General features: G+C 43.3%; 1 protein-coding gene across 4 annotated transcripts in view; it reads right to left on the bottom strand.

The window, feature by feature from the left end:
• Positions 1–308: 308 nt before the first annotated feature.
• The window catches only part of PPP4C (protein phosphatase 4 catalytic subunit), a 147353-nt gene continuing 130191 nt past the window's right edge, over positions 309–17470 (bottom strand). For all 4 annotated transcript variants that reach the window (XM_029607000.1, XM_029607001.1, XM_029606999.1 and 1 more), the window contains 3 exons: positions 5119–5245; positions 4235–4424; positions 309–4142 (listed from right to left, as the gene is read on the bottom strand). In XM_029607000.1, coding sequence (XP_029462860.1) covers positions 4013–4142; positions 4235–4424; positions 5119–5245 — 447 coding nt within the window. In that variant the 3' untranslated portion in view covers positions 309–4012. The remainder of the gene's footprint in view (positions 4143–4234; positions 4425–5118; positions 5246–17470) is intronic.

Genomic DNA, 17470 nt, shown 5'->3' with positions numbered 1-17470 from the left:
CTTATTTATTTTTATTTCGCTTTTTGTCATGTCAAAGCAGACTGTGTCAATGGAGGAAAAAAGGTCCAATTAAAAAGTATTGCCTTATATGCTTTTTGTTTTTATTTATTATGCTCTATTTCCATGGAGTTATATGTCATCCTAACACATGGATAACCAGCTATCTTGGATGCTGCTGCCAGTCACTAATAGCACTAATAGCTGTCAGTGTCAACAGCAGAGATTTTTACAATACCATAATATTGTTCCACTCTGTAGACAGTCATCCATTTCCTTAATTTCACCCTTTTTCATATCAAACTACTACATCAAAGTTTTGGATTTATTAGGAAATAATATGCAAAACTTCACAATTTTTGTTTCTTAGAATTAAATTTAAGATTGGAGAAAAAGTTCTGCAGCACTTTTTATACAAATATTTCCATTATGGTACTTTTTTTTCCCTTCCAGAAGCTGTCGGGAATTGAGTCAAAGATACATCATTTAAAAACTATGCAAGCAAACCAATTTGCAAGCTTTTTGCATTTCTTTACCTGATCATTACATCTGCCCTTCTACATTGTCTGATCTCTTTCCCCCTCCTCTTGCTGCCCATCTCACAACTATCTTTATGCACCATGACAGCATTACCTGGAATATACCTTGGGAAAATCCATATCAGGGGACTTTGAAATTAAAATGAAATAGGTTTGTCTCCACATCCAAAGCATCAAAAAATGATCCCAATCCCTAGGGAATGTAGAATATCGATGAGGATTTTTATTGATATGCTTTACAATTTATGACTGCTATCCTCTAAAGAAGGTTTAAATAGTGCAGAGTTTTAAAATATTAGCAGGTGCCTATTCTGAAAAGGAAACCACAGAATAAGGTTCTCTCTAATTTCAATGTGTTGCTTCCAGGCTGGCTAAGTGTGCTTGTGTTCCTAGAACAAAGTTAATAAAACTCATTTTGAAATCAGTCATCTGTAAATGAGTCAAACTTCCTCCCCCTCCTAGAAAGTGCTGCTGCCCCTAATTTATGTATCTGGTCATTTTCACACCCTGCATCCTCTTCAAATGCTAGGGGAGGAGTGAGAAGACAGCTGGGGATTCAGCTGATTGTGGGCTCACTCTATTACTTCTCCATTAACGGTATAGTGGGAGGTGAGAGTCTTAAACTAGACAACAGTTCAGAGAAAAGTGGGTTTAAATATTTTTCTAATGAAGAGGGAAATTCGTATACAATGAGAATACCCTGTTACATTATTTTGCTGATAGTGGAAACCCATTACAGCTACTTCCCTAATAGTGAGAATACTCAAAATTAGCCCCATTATTCTTTATTCTCTGCAGTATGATATTGAGCGGATAGAAACATCCAATGGATGCTTTTTATTCACTTTAGCAATAGAAATGTCTACTAATATTCTTTAAGGAATTATCAGTAGTTGTAAAAATCCCTGTGCAGGGAGATTGCCTCATGCTGATGAAGAGGCAGGACGCCTGGCAGCTGGGATATTCTCGCTCCTCCCTGCCAATTTGGCCCTTGTTCATTTTGGGTTCTCACTTGCCTGTGAAAGGGTGGGGGAGGAAGCCTTTGACTGATGAAGCATCTCCCCTTTCACACCTCTGAACCAAATCCTGCAGGCCTCTCTCCCCTCCCCCATTCCACAACCACTCCAAACTGCAGTGCCAAAAGGCAGCACTGACCAAAAGGGAAGGTGTGAAAAATGGATGTTCTGGTAAAGTGAACAGACCTCTTTCTTGCTTCTAAGTTCTAGATTCCACTGCACTGCAATCAGATTGCCTTCTCCCATTTCTCAAACCAGCTTCTCTCAGGTACAGCACCAGGGCTAGAGTACCTAGCATACATATTCTTTCTTTATTTACTTCAAATGCTGTAAGTGCTTTCACTACCCAAGGACTGTCCGTCCTTCTACATTGGTTACTGCAGCAAGATGGCTGTACCCGTAGCTCTGGAAGCAAACACTGTAATAGCAGTTAGCATTAAAGTTATAAACCACCTTGTTTGAAAAGATTCCCTTTCTGCTTTTCATATCAAGCTTAAAATATAAGAAACTTATTTTGGGAGGGTGGATTCTGTGTCAGTCAGGCCTACTACTAACAAGTACAGAATAAAATGTCCAACTACTTTCTGGTCTCTAGCTTAGTTCTGCTAGTTGTCCTACTAGTAATTATAAAATAAAGTAACCCAGTGTTCTACCATTTTTACCACCATATAAAACAATTCTCTCATAAAGTATTTTGCCATTTTATTTTTATTTTTCCTTTAGTTTTATTATTTTTTATTATTTTTTTAAAACTTTTTACTAAACAAAACACTTTTTGAAAGTCAATTTTGGGAAAAACATTTTTTACGAGAAAACCCCCCCGAAAAATACAAAGAGGCATAGAGTGGGATTTTTAATAATAAAAAAAACCCCCACTGGAAGTCAAAGTCTAAAAGCAAGCAAGAGAAGAGAAAATGACCAGTATTGTAGGATTTTAATCGAGTTCTCTCCTCCCTCCTTATCCTCTGCCCCCGTATGAAACTGATGTCTGGAAGGGATACAGAAAACTGCCAGCTCACAGTCCTTCTTGTCTCTGCCCCCTCTTACTTAGGCCCTGCCAAAATTCAAAGTGGGGTATGCAAATACAGAACAGGAGGTGCAAATTTTCCTGTTTAGAGTGCTACAGGGGTCCTTATACAGCTGGCTTGGTTCTAATCACCCTCTTGTACAGAATAAAGGGGAATTGGGAGAGGGGTGATGGGATTGAAAATGTTATATATATAAGTGGAATGGAGATATGGCAAATTCCCTCTGAAAATGTTAAGTGAATTATCCCATCCCTTTTGGGGCAAAACTATGTATAAAATGATTCCTCTCCAGGTGCTTCCTGTGTGTGATTGCTCACTTTACTGCTTACACAGTGTTAAGGGTCTTTTACAATTACAGACATGGCTACCGGACTCAAATTCTCTCTACCACCTCTCGTCACAGATACTGGAGTACCACCTACAACAAAAAAAAAGGGTATGAAACACAAAGAGATGAAGTGTAAAACATGCTGGATGCCAGTAAGGGACCCATGCAAGACCCCATAAAAAAAAAACCCACAAAAAACAAACACACACAAGAGGAGAGGGGGAAAAGAGAACAGACTAGACCTAGCAATTATAAGTACTCTCTAATTCACAATTTTCCAATTTCCCCCTTGGCCAGTCCACCAGTACTATTACTTTCTCAGACTTGGGAAACATAGCTGTTCTTAGGGAAGCAACAACCAGAATCACAGCAAAGGAATTTCTAAGAGAAAATGTAAAACAAAAAAAACCCTCAACTCTTAATGAGAGGTGGAGGAGAGAAGAGGCAAAGGTGGGCTAGAAAATCGTAAACCAGGTTATTTCCTGTTAGGCAAGTTACTTACAATTCAATAAAATATGTCTCTCTAAGACGTCCCATCAAGGTCCTAGCTATTTGTGCCATGATTTTATCAACCTGCAATCCTCTTACAACAGATATGAGTACTATAAGACTCTATATCCAGTCTCATAACAGAAAGATATACTCTCTGTCCTGCAGTGAATCCCTTGGCTATATCTATGGCAGCAGAGCCCAATGCTTAGCTAAACAGACAGAGATGTCCCCATCCTTCCCTGTCCCACTAAAAGTTTCTGTGCCAGCTGCTTACATGGGGTAAGAGGGGGAGCAAGAGAGAAAATGAGAACTAAGACATTACCATTACAAGGCATGGACTCTGTTCCCCCCCCCCCCCCCCTCCCATAACACCCCTTCCAAGTGCAGGCATCCAGATTCAGTTTTGTAAGGCGAGAGGGGTGGCACTCTGGAATGGAAGTGGTAGGAGGAACATCTTTTCTGCACTGGTTGAGGCAGGTAGAAAAAGGGCACACTCAGCCACTGCTCCATATTCTCTCTCCCCTCAACACAGTGTTCTCATTTAGATGAAGTTCCCAGCTGACAAGAAGGAGCTGTAGGAGAGAGAGAAGCTGGGGCACTGGAGAAGTCAGGTCACAGGAAGTAGTCCGCTACTGGCTTTTTGGAGGGGATCCCTCTGGTCTCTTGGGGTGCAGCCTCAAAGATGATGAACTCTTTCTGCAGGTGCTCATCCAGTTCTAGAATGGCAGCCACATTTCCACACCTAAGGAAGGCAAAGAGAAAAGAAGTGAAGTATCAGCATGGAAAAGGGGGTCCTACAGACTGCAAACCCTTGCTTTCCTCATAGCCATTTACCTGTAACAGTAGTTAGGTGCTGACCATACAGTCAGTACAGTCTCATTGAAGTGCCACTTGTATCCTTCCATCACCAACTGGTGCGCCCGACAGATCATGTCAATGTCGTTTGCTGCATTGAACTGGGCCACAACATCACTGCCAAAGAGATAGCCAGCACCACGTGGGCTCACGCCCCAACCTGTTGTGTCTGCCAAAAAGAAGGATAATGAGAGTAGGCACCTTGACTTGAGACAAAGGGAACAGAGCCTGGGACCCTAAGCAAAACTCTAATCTTTAAACTCCTAACTGGATTCAGTTTAGCTATAATGATCAGGACAGGCAATAACCCACAAGGCCATGTAGAAAACCTTACACTGCAGGCTACCTCTGTTCCTTCCATCTGCAAAGCTTTACTGCTCCACACAGCCAGGGCAAAGCAGAGCTTACAAATGTAATCCAGGCACAGATAATGGAAGAAGCTGGAATTTGAAGCTTGAACTTTCATGGTATGTTTTAAAAGAAATCTTGCTTTTCTGCAACCCATTTACTTTCTCTTATTTTCCTTTTCCTCTGTGGCACAGCAGCGACTGAGTGCTCTCATTTTGTATATATTTACTGCTGTACCACACTTCTACAGAAATAGCAATTCCCTGCCATTCCACCAACTCCTGCCAGCACTCTCTCTCATGACAAATTTTAAACATCTTGTTTTTAAGAAGTTGCCATGCTGATTACAACTCAGGATTACAGGAGCTCAGACTACAGCTGCTTGATGTTAGGTTTCTTAGAATCTGGTGCCACCAAGTGTCAGCAGTGTGTGCTGCAGCTTCTCTCTTCCAAGAAATGCACAGCTAGCCAGGAGGAGTAGAAAAGGAAAAACTGCCTCATCACACAAAATATACCTTCAGGGTCAGACCAGAGCAAGTCACACATGGGCCCATCGTGAGGCACCTCTTGCTTGCGGTCTATCGTCCGGATCTGGTCCAGAGTCTGAATGGAAGGGGAGAGTCCACCATGTACACAGAAGATCTGAGGAGACATACACCGGAAAGAAGGCATCAGAAGGAAAGTATGAATCCACCACTCAGAATGGCAACTTGCATATTTCTTGGTTCTAATGTAGTGATTCTTGATCTTTGCCACATCAAGCCCCTTAACTTCACTCAGGCTCTCTAAACTTTATTTTAAAAAAAATGTAATCATATAAATATTCAACATCCTGATGAACTGATCTTACCACTGAAAAGAACACAAAACATATGAACATAGAAACCCTTTATTAGATATTACAAATTGGGCATTCAGAGTTTTAGGGTAAAGTTTGAATCTGCCTGGAGGAGCATACCTTGCTGAAGCATGGCTGTATTTTGCTGATGGTTACTAAAGAGGCTTCTGAACTTGGATTTTTTTTTTTTAGACCAACAGTTTCCATGTGCTCTTTTAAGTTTTCAGCTTAAACTGTTTCCTTCTCATTTTGCTCCCCACAGATCCCCCCCCCCCTTCAGTCTAGCCGTTACAATAATAATTCATGCCCAGGGGCTTAAAGACCACAGCTCCATAAATAATCAGCTATAGGTTATGGAGGAGCACAGTAAAACTGTGCACTGAAATTCAGTACGATTTTTCAACCCCCCGCAGTAAAATAAACAAATAAACCTTGGCAGAGTTGTTTACCTGTAACAGGTGTTCTGAGGACAGCAGGATGTCAGTCCTCACATGTGGGTAACCTCATCTGAAGGAGCCCAGCCCAGAACTTTTATGTCAATGTTTCTAGAACTATTATGACTACACCTCAGTGGGTGCGCCCATCATGCCACTATACCATGCGTCCACATGGGCCCCTTCAGTCTTGTTCCTTAGCATTATAAGAAGCCAACGCCAAGGGGAGGGGGATGAGTTTCATGTATTTATTACTCGCTCACATATACGTAAGCAATTTACAAAGTGGATGAGTCATGAGGACTGACATCCTTCTGTCCTCTGAGAACACCTGTTACAACAGGTAAGCAACTTCTTTCTCCAGGGTTGTCAGTCCTCACATTTGGGGAATCCCTAGCTGCAGACTATTCTGAATGAAAAAAGGGGAAACAAGTGCCAAAGAGCACAACAAATTAAGGGCCTCATTTACTAAGCATTTTCCCCAAAGGCAAAGAATAGGAGAAAAGCCTTAGTAAATCTGGCCCTAATTTTGTTGGCAACAAGTTCCCCCCCCCACCCCCATATGTTATAAAACTTATTGATGAGCGGCAGCCTGGAACAAAAACAATGGGCCCTAGGAGGAAGTGGGATTGGGTTCTACATCTCAAATTAAACAGGACAGACTGGCCAAACCTACTGTCAAGCCAGGAGACCCTGTCCAAACAATACTGAGATATGAATGTTTGGCGAGAACTCCACATCGAAGCCTTGCAGATCTCCTCCATTAAGGCCAATTTTAAGTGAGCCACCGATACTGCCATGGCTCAGACAGAATGAGCTTTGATAAAGCCCACCAGATTCAGTTCTGCCTGGGCATAACAAAAGGAGATACAATATTCTAGCCAATTAGATAAGGTCTGTTTAGCAATGGCTATCCCAAGTTTCTTAGTATCAAAAGAAACAAAAAGGTGGGTGGACATTCTATGGGCTTCAGTCTGCTCCAGGCAGACCAAGGCTCTTTTGCAGTCCTTGCTCACCATGGTGAACAAATAACCTGGGAAAAAATGTTAGAATTCCATCTTAACCGTTCAGACGTTCTTCCAAAATCACCTTAGGCAGGAACTTAAGATGAGTATGCAGCATCAATCATGATGACATTTGGTATAAGGTGGATAAGTTACTAGAGCCTGGAGTTCCCTGACCCTGCACACTGAAGTGACAGCCACCAAAAATATGATCTTCCAGATCAGGTACTTCAAGTCACAAGAGTGCAACAGCTCAAAAGGGAGTTTTTATCAGCTGGGTCAGAACCATATTGAGGTCCCAAGACATGGCTGGAGGCCTGATGGGAGAGTTCACATAAAGCAGGTCCCACATGAATCGGACAACCTAAGGCTGTAGAGAGATGGGTCTACCTTCTTTCTACATGCTATATGCCAATTGCACTGAAGTGAACTCCAAGCTGGTCTTGAGACATGGATAAATGTAGAAGGCAATTAAGCAATTTGTGTGTAAAGCAACAGAAGATCTAGGGACTTTTGCTCACACCACAAGGCAAACCATCTTCATTTCAGCAGATAGGACTTTCTAGTGGAATTCTTCCTTGAAAGCTAAAATGACGACACATTCTCTGAGATCAAGAGGTTGCAAAGTCAGCCTTTCAACATCCAGGAAGTGAGAGCCAGGGATCTAATGTTGGAATGCTTTGATCCTGCATGAGATGAGATCTGGGGAATTCTCCAGTTTGATCTGGTCCCTGATAGACATCTGCCTGAGGGGTGGGAACCTAATCTGTCTTGGCCAAAAGGAAGTTATGAGAATCACTGTCTCCTGGTTTTCTTTCTGCTTCAAAAGTGTTTTCACAACTAGCAGTATTGGAGAATAGAAGTAGAGCAGGTCCTTTCTCCAATCTAGGGCAAAGGTTTCCAAGGCTAGTAAAACCTGTGTCCTTTTTCTGGATCAGAAGAACAAAACCTTCCTGTTCTGTTATGAGGGATGCAAATAGATCTATCGCAAGGGTGCTTCATTCACAGAATATTTAGTTTGCTACCCCCCAACCCCCCTCTCATCCAGGAACCATTTGTGTGGCTCCAGGATCCGACTTAACCTGTTTGTCAGAATGTTTTCCATGGCCCATTCTCACAACTGGATGGTTTCCTGACAATTGAAGAATGATACCATACCTCCCTGCTTGTTGATGTAGAACATCTCAACTTGGATATGTTTGGACCAAGGCTACTTGGTTAGCTAACCAATCTCTGAAAGTCTTTAGAGCATACAGAACTGTCCTCAGTTCTTGAAAGTGTATCTCATGAAGCTTGTCCTAAGCAGACCAGAGACTTTGGGTGCAGAGCCTCTCTACATGAGTTCCCCAACACAAGTTGGACACATCCATGGTAAGGACTATTTTAATCAAAGAAATTTGGACGGGTATACCCTTGGTCAGACTGGAATTGTTCCGCCACCAGGACAAAGAGTCCCTGAGCACTTGTATCACATGGATGCTGTCACACAGATCCTGAGTGGCCTGCAGCCATTGAGATCTGATAGCTCATTGGGCTCTCTTCACGTGAAGACGTGCCAAGGGAGTTACATGTATAGTTGATACCTACATCCTCAACATGTCCCATGCTGATGTCTGTTGATTCATCTGGATATTTTCCACTGCAGACATCAAGGCGATATCCATCTGTTGTGGAAGGAGACTTTTGCCCAAGTCGTGTCTAGCAGAGCTCTCAAATTCCAACTGAGATGACAGTCAAGTGGGACTTAGGATAGCTGATGAACCACCCCAGTAACTCCAAGCACTTTGATTCTGTGGCAACTGCAAGCGATAGGCTCTTGAACAGCCAATAATTTAGATAGAAATACACATGCCCTGCTCGTTTGAACAAACAATACTAGAAGTAACAGTCTCCCACAACAATCAGATATTTCCTGTGTGGGGAAAATCCTCTATGTGGGTGTAAGTATCCTTGAGAACACAAGACCATAGCCAGTCCCCTACTTGAAGAAAGGGAATCAAAGTGCCCAGAGAAACCAGCCTGAACGTTTCTTTTTTCAGAAATTTTTATTAAAGGCCCTTAGACCTAGGATGGGGTGAAGTCTTCTTGTTTTCTTTGCAACCAGGAAGTACTTGAATGGAACAGGTTCAACCACATTGTCTCTAAGAGGAGGAGAGCTCCTTTTGAAGCAATTCCTGATGAGGGCGGTGACCCCCAACTGGGATTCAGAGGGGAGGGGGTGGAAACAGGGTGATTTGGCAGATATAATTTGTACCCTCTTCTTATGATGCTGAGGACTCAAATATTTAAAGTTACACTGGATCAACAGTTTACGTAAAACCTCAGCCCTCCTCCAAACAGGAGGTCCTCCGGTGTGAGTACAGGAATACCAGCTATGCTCTCTGCAATCCAGTCAAAACTTCATCCCAGCTGCTGACTAGGGGCCCACTGAGTATGGGTCAGTGAGGGCGGTTAGTGCATCCTCTGTCCCATTCTTGGATACTGCCTGGAAGAGGAGGGTGAGTCCTGAGTGGCTATAGAGAGCTAATGAAGCATTAGATAGTGCTCCTGCATCTGTGCCACCAATTCCTTAACCTTATTTCCAAAGATATTCTCTCCAATACACAGCACATCTACGAGTCTTTACTAACCTCAGGTTGGAGGTCTGAGGCCCGCAGCCAGGTGAGTCTGAGGGCACCAACTTCCATGGCAGAGACTCTGGATGCAGTTTCAAAAACAATGGTTCAGCAGATCATGTATTTTCTGTACTACATTCCCTTTTCCGCAAGTGACTGGAGGGTTGTCTTATTGCTTTTGAGGAAGCTGCTCAGTGACCCCCTGCAACTGCTTCAATAGGTCTTGCAAATACTAGCCAATGAAGAGCTTGTAAGGTGGCTATGCAGATATTTAGAATAGTCCATGAAACACATTCCTCCCTAAGAGTGTCTACGGTTCCTCCCAGGAGACACAGAGGAATGGATCAAGTCCTCTTGGTCCTCGAGTGGATTCGGCCACCACAGTTTGGCGTGGTAGCTGCCTCTCTTCAAATCCAGGAGCTTTCTGGACGAGATAAATTAAATCCACCTTCTTGTTCATAGGAGCCACAGAGGGGGTAGGTTCTCCCACATTTTCATCTTCACCTCCTGAATGATGTCATTTCTGGTTTCATCCTCTGTCAACGAAATAAAAGGAATGGCCTCAGGAGACTTCCTGCTCTCTGGGGGAGGGGGAGAAGGATCAGAGGGAAGATATGTCAATCCCTCTTCAGAGGCATCACTGGATCTATAGCCAAGAAAATTTAGAGTCTGACCCCGACTGGTAGGCAGATAGTGAAGACCCCCGACTATGTCCATTCGGCAGTCAAGGCCAAGGTGCACTAGTCTGCTGGAGTCTGGAACCCGAGGAAATGGCATCTCGGGGAAGCTCCTTTCCCTAATGGACCGGCGGCCACTGACATCGATTTCCCTCTGGGAACTGGCATCAGCACCAGTGCAAGACAACCAGGACTTGAGCAGTGGCTCAACTTCAGTCCACGCTGGTCCCAATACCCTTGATACCAGAGCACAGAGGCCTCACAGTTCCTTGTATCTTTTTGTCCTGTTCCTCCTCAAAGATAGTTGATGCTAACACCAACTGGGAGGCAGGAAGGATGGCCACATCTTCCTGGGAACTGAGAGGGATATCCGTGGTGACATTGGGATCCCTGGAGACTGGTGAAGTTCCAAGGCCTGTGGGGAGGATGAGCTCCCCTCTCCACAGGACCACTTCAGGATATTCTCGGCCGCTGATGGACCATCCCTGCATCACGCACCGATGAAGACAGATGCCAGTGTTTCTTCACTTCTACTTGGTGTCCAGCCTCAGAAGTCCTCAATTCCAATGTCAAAGAAGCAGACAGGAAGGAGGAGGAGATGGCTTGAGTCTCTGGTCCCTACTACACACCAAGCATGTTTCCTATGCATAAGATTTATGCGCACAAAACACTTTCCATGCAGAAAATGTTTTTTGTATGCATAAGTCATTTTATGTACCAAAAACATGATGTGTGCGCATGTTTTCTGCACATAAATCCCAACTAAAGGTCCTAGCACCAGAACCTTAGCTTCTGTCCATGGATTTGACGTTAGCCCTAGAAATGTTACTCTTTGTCTGGCTAAGAATTAAGTTTCCAGCATTAAGAAAACAGCCAGCATACCCCTCTTTACTGGGGATAATAGCTAATATCATCATTAATATGAGATTTGTATGAGAAAGTATTCACCTATATGTACTTTTTGTACACAAAACTCCTTGCTGCATTGGTAGTAAAGTTTGCACACAAAACATGTGCACATAATTAAGATTTAAAAGCTGTGTTCTGCCATAGCACCTTCTGAAAAAAGTAAACTTGGCTGCCCCACCCACCCCAGTAAAACATCTTCGCACATGCCACCACCTGCAGCCTGTTTTACTTCCATTCATGACCCTGCCAGCACTCTTAAATGCTGCCTACTACCAGCATCTCTCATGTATATGGTTCAGCATACTTTACTGGATGTAAAGAGATGCTGGCAGAAGACAGCAGAATTTAGAAGTGCTAAGCCCCCAGTGCTGCTGTCCTATTGGCAGCATCAGCAGCATTTTAGCCCTGTGGGCCACAGAGTATGGGTGGCAGTAGGAGGCAGCAGCAATCCTACTCTGGCCCCACAGGCCCTAACAGAAGAGGGAACCCCGAATCTTCTTCAGCCCAGTGACTACATCGGATGGGGATGCTGGCATCCCTTAGTGCTCGGCCTTGTGTAACTGCACAGAACACACCCCCTCTAAAGCTGGACTTGTACTCTGCCAAGCGCATCTTATATTGGCCCTGTGTATGCACGCCAAGTCTATCCATTAAGTTACACCACATGACTCTCTCTCCCTCAGGGCTGGTATATACCCACATCCACTGTATTTCCAGCCTTAGTCAGCCCAAGAAGCAACAGCTTGGCTCAATAATCTAATCTGGGTCTCCCAAGAAGCAGTGGCAAAACAGTGGTTTCCACAGTTTTCGGCTCATAGCAAATAAAAATGCCTCAAAATACTAAACCCTAATGACAATGCCTTTTATGCAGCTATATACTATTAAGATAATGTGAAGTACGCAGGCAGAGTACCCTTTTTTTGGTGATACCTGTAAGGCAATTTATGGCATTCTAGTGTGTCTCCGAAAACACTAAGTAATGCCCTATGTCCTCTGCGCTGAGCACTAGCATCTCCTCCCCACAGCAGTGCTCCAACTACTCCTTCCCTTTATTTTATAACAATTTATTAACTGCTTTTTTGAAAAAAAAAAAGATTCACTCAAGGTGGTGTACAGCAAGATTAAATTGAAGGAAGGAGAGAATAATTATAACAGATTTAACATGTCACAGTGGCAAATAGTGCAATTAGCACACAAATAGAAGATAAAGCAATATTGCTTACCTGTAACAAGTGTTCTCCATAGAGAGCAGGACAAATCAGTCACACAAGTGAGTGATGTCATCCCATGGCACTGAAATGGAAAAGCTCTTTCAGAACTGGGAAAAGCCAAGATGATTTTCAGAGCTTGCACAGGTGATCCTGCACAGCTACCACCATGCTAGTCTCCTCAGGCTTTGTAGCAAGCTAATTCCAACTCTTAGGGGAGGAGCGTAAGCCAATTTGCTCTGCTGTTTAAGGAGAACACCTGTCACAAATAAGCTACTTTGCTTTCTCCGTGGAAAAGCAGGACAGTAATTAACCACACAAGTGGGGACTCCCATGCCAAGGACCACATTAAACATTTTTGTTATGCTCTTATATCAGTAGTGAAAAACATGCAACCTGTATGATAAAGAGGGAGTGTTGAAATAACTAAACTTTTGAGAACTACGTGACCAAAACTGCTGTCTTGATATAAAGCATTTTCTGGGCAGTTATGAGCAGTGAAGGTGTGCACAGAACACTAGATGGCAGTTTACAGACATATTCTATGGAAGCAAAGAGAAGAAGGCTAAAGAAGCTGCATTAGTTCTGACCTGAGAGCTTTCACCTTACATACAGGCCGATACAGTAAAGTTCGCGGGAGGGCCCGCTCTCCCGGCATGCGCACAGGCCAGTGTCCTGTGTGTGCGATTCAGTAAACTAAAATATTTAAATTAGGGCCGGCGGTAAAAAGAGGAGCTAGGGACACTAGTGCGTCCCTAGCACCTTTTTTTGAACAGGAGTGGCGGCTGTCAGCGGGTTTGACAGCCGACGCTCAATTTTGCCCGCGTCTGTTCTCGAGCCCGCTGACAGCCATGGGTTCGGAAACCGGACGCCGACAAAACTGAGTGTCCGGTTTTCAACCTGCGAGCCGTGGGCCAATTTCAATGTTTTTTTTATTTTAACTTTCGGGACCTCCGACTTAATATCGCTTTTCTATGCACTTTCCCAGTGCCGACAGAAATTAGCGCTGGGTAGGTGCTAATTTCTAAAAGTAAAATGTGCGGCTTGGCTGCACATTTTACTTTCTGTATCGCATGGGAATGACTAATAGGGCCATCAACATGCATTTGCATGTTGCGGGCGCTATTAGTCTCGGGGGGGGGGGGGGGGGGGGGGTGGGGGGGGGGGTTGGACACGCGTTTGACGCGCTATTACCCCTCACTGAATAAGGGGTTAAGCTAGCGTGTCCAAATGCAGGTTAACAGAGCGCTCCGGGGGAGCGTACTTTACTGTATCAACCTGTTTGAAAGTTGTTGTCCTGTTTAAATATAACAATGAGAGATGCAATTAGAAGTCCAAGTGAAAAGCATTCTTTTTGTAAATGATAAACCTATTTGACTCAATGAAGGAGATGAACAACTACAAGGACTTCCTATAGGACCTTGTTCTCTCCAAATAAATAAAGCTGTTCTGCAATCCAGAATATAAAGAGCTTGTTCGCCTTTATTTCTGTGTGGTATTGAGAAAAGTGTTGGCAATACTATGGATTTAAGTGAAACTGAGACCACTTTTCATAGAAATTTAGGATTTTTTACAACTACTTAGCTATGGAAAAAGTCAGTTGTAATGTGAATATGAGACAAGTTCTTGCAAATCATTCAACCTTTGGGCAGAAGTTACAGCTATCCATAACAAAATATTCCAAGAAAGGAATTTTACATTTGCTTTTGCTAAAAGCTCAAAAGGTGATTTAATGAGTTGAGCAAGAATATTTCGATCCCCATGTAGGACTAGGGAAAGCCACTGTTATGAGCAAGGAGGACAGGTTCTATTCTTTGGGATCCTGGATCTGAACTGGCCACTGTCTGAAACAGGATGCTGGGCTTGATGGACATTTGATCTGACCCAGTTTGGCATCTCTTATGTTCTTACCCCAAGGAATAGGTAATCTTTAATTATGGGTTAGGCCTTTCATGCATCTGCAACTGTCAGATGCTGGGAGACAGGGAATTCCTTCAAAGGTTTTGTGGTATGCTCATATATTATTAGTTATAAGTAATACAATACAAGAAACACACCCAAAAAGAACAATATCTTAATACAGATTATCAAGAAAGTATAGTAAGAACAAAATCTGTAATAAGCTTGCATTACATTTACTCGATATAAAGAACAAGCATAGCCACCGTAGCAGCAAATAATAATCACAAAACACTCGCAGCCAACCAGACATACACTATTCATACCAGTTTCCGGAACCTGTACATGCTAGATCAGAACATGCCATATCCAGTTCACAGAGTAGCCCACTGTTTTAGTTTATCTTTAAAGGCTGAAGGCAATATAAAATAAAAAGCCTCCCATGCTTTAACATAGGAGTGGATGAGCAGCCTAGTGGTTGGAGCAGCGAGCTACAAACCAGCGAAGCCAGGGATCAAATCCTTCTGCTGCTTGAGACCTTGGGCAAGACACTTTTCCCTCCATTGCCTCAGGTACAAACTTATTGAAAGCCCCCTGGGGATAGGGAAATACCTGCTTTGAAGTGCAAAAAGTGGTATATAGTTCTGAGATACAACTTGACTAAGAATTTTCAAGCTCAAATCAGATAGGCTTAAGAGATTACTGTAAAAGAAAAACAGGACATTTAAAAAGGTCCCTCTTGACTCTTGGACAGAAAATCTTTTCCATTTAAAGTTGTACGATATTCTAAGGACAGGGATGGTGAACTTCAGTCCTCAAGTGCCACAAACAGGCCAGGTTTTCACGATATCTACAATGAATATGCATGAGAAAGATTTGCATGCACTGCTTTAATATTCCACTTTTTGCACTTTTGTAGATATCCTGAAAATCTGGCCTGTTTGTGGCACTCGAGAACTGGGTTCACTATCCCTGGTTCTAGTACATTTTCTTGATGCTAGAATAACTTTACTCACTTCAGAAGGCAATTGTATAGAAGATTGAAGGTTGGGATGAAGAAGATTCCCCTTGCACTGATTGATCAGCGATAGAAATTTTCTCAGTTTTATTGGCTGTTGAAAAGTTACTTTGAAACCATGAAAACCAAATTTGATGTGGCCAAAAAGGAGCTATCAAAATCATTAGACCTTTTTCATTTTGACTGTAAGTGGAATCAGGGTAGATCCTTGGCACTGAAAAAGAATCCATTGTTACATAATTCCTTGCTAGTCTTTCAGAGCACTAGATAGGAACTTTGTGGAATGGTACTGGAAAGATATTTATTTGCGGAGTGCCCCAGAGTTGAGAGTTCTTATGCTATCTAATGATCTACTAATCATTTGTGTGGTTGCAATTGGCAACTTAACATGTCTGCTCTCTGGTTTTGGCTGTCAGGTATAATTTTTGGGAAATTGCCCATTTCCATATCTTGCATTCCTCTTGACAGAGGCTGAAAATCTAGTCATACTTGCTTATTGATGCAGAACATTGCCACTTGGTTGTCTCTTTGGATCAATACCACTTCCCCCTTTAGCCAAGGACTGAATACTTTTAAAGCATTGATGACTGCTCTCAACGCTAGGTGATTTGTATGGAGTAATTTTTCTTGTGGAGACCAAGTTCCCTGATTGTAGGCATATGAGGCAATTGTAATTTGTGACCGAGGTTGGTGAAAGACTGACTTCTCAGCAGATTTGAAGGTTTCAGCCAGTATGTCAGAGACTGGATGAGAATGTGTGATATATTCAATTTGTAGGAAAATGGTTGTAAGTTTTGGTTTCATTGAGACATCAAGTGTCACCATCTTCCACCTAGCTGTAAACACCCAGGATTAACCTTGTAGTCAACTTGGAGGGTCCTAACAAGCACCACCCAGACACATATGTACCTATGCACATGCCCCTACCCTGGCAGCCTCCCATCCACCAACTGTGTTCCTACCTGCATTTGGACAAATCCTAAGTTTCTAGGGACACTGAAATCCCATACAACCCAAGGGTCACACAGTTCTAGAAATGCTCCTACAGAGCAAATACAAAAACACTGGATTCATCACTCAGTCACAGGATAGATCAACTAAACCAAAGAATTTAACAAATAGCTAGAACTGTGAACAGAAAAAAAAGCTCTAATTTACAAACAGCAATAGATAAAATAACCAGAATTCATACAGTTAATGTTATAGACAATTTTCACTGTACTCCGTGCCTAGGGAGGTACAAGAAAGGCTGTCCTCAAGCATGTGTAGAGATGGGACAGGCCCTTGGCACAGATTAGGTCTCTCTGTACTCACAGCCAAGACTGAAATCTTCTGGCAAATTCTGGCTCGGTCACTTTGGGATTAGTACTATACAATCAACGAAAGCCCAAGGAACTGGCTTCTTGATTAAGCAAATGTTGCTTACCTGTAACAGGTACAGGACAGCAGGATGTTAGTCCTCACATATGGGTGACATCATCAGGATGGAGCCCAATCATGGAAAACTTCTGTCAAAGTTTCCAGAACTTTGACTGGCCACTACTGGGCATGCCCAGCATGGCATTAACCCTGCAGCCAGCAGGGGTCCCACTTCAGTCTTATTTGAAAGCTACAGGAAATGCCGAAAAATAAAATAACAAAACGTTACGAACCCAACACCGTGGGGCGGTGGGCGGGTTTCGTGAGGTCTAACAGCCTGCTGTCCCGTGAGAACACCTGTTATAGGTAAGCAACATTTGCTTTCTCACAGGACAAGCAGGATGGTAGTCCTCACATATGGGTGAGTATCGAGCTGAGGATGTCCGAACATGCACCAAATGTACCCAAAGGCGTGCAACAGGCACAACAACTGGGGTGGAATTTGGGAGAGGGCATCCTGAATCCCACCGGGCAGGCGGAAGGGTGTTGGTACGTCACATTGGAAACAGGTTACGCAGGACAGACTGGCCGAAGATGGAATCTTGTCTTCCGGCTTTGTCCAAGCAATAGTAGGCTGCAAAGGTATGGAGAGAACTCCAGGTGGCAGCCCTGCAATGTCAGGAAGTGGCACCGATCGCAGGTGTGCTACTGAAGTCGCCATGGCCCTCACAGAGTGTGCTTTAACACGGTCTTGAAAAGGAATGCCCGCTTGCTGATAGCAAAAGGATATGCAGTCCGCCAACCAGGAGGAGAGAGTCTACTTACCCACAGGTTGCCCTAATTTGTTAGGGTGGAAAGAGGCGAACAACTGAGTGCTCTTCCTGTGGGCAACTGTATGGTCTAGAT

Source organism: Rhinatrema bivittatum, chromosome 6, assembly GCF_901001135.1.
Source record: "Rhinatrema bivittatum chromosome 6, aRhiBiv1.1, whole genome shotgun sequence".
Lineage (NCBI taxonomy): Eukaryota > Metazoa > Chordata > Amphibia > Gymnophiona > Rhinatrematidae > Rhinatrema > Rhinatrema bivittatum.
This window is presented reverse-complemented; position numbering and strand designations above follow the sequence as displayed.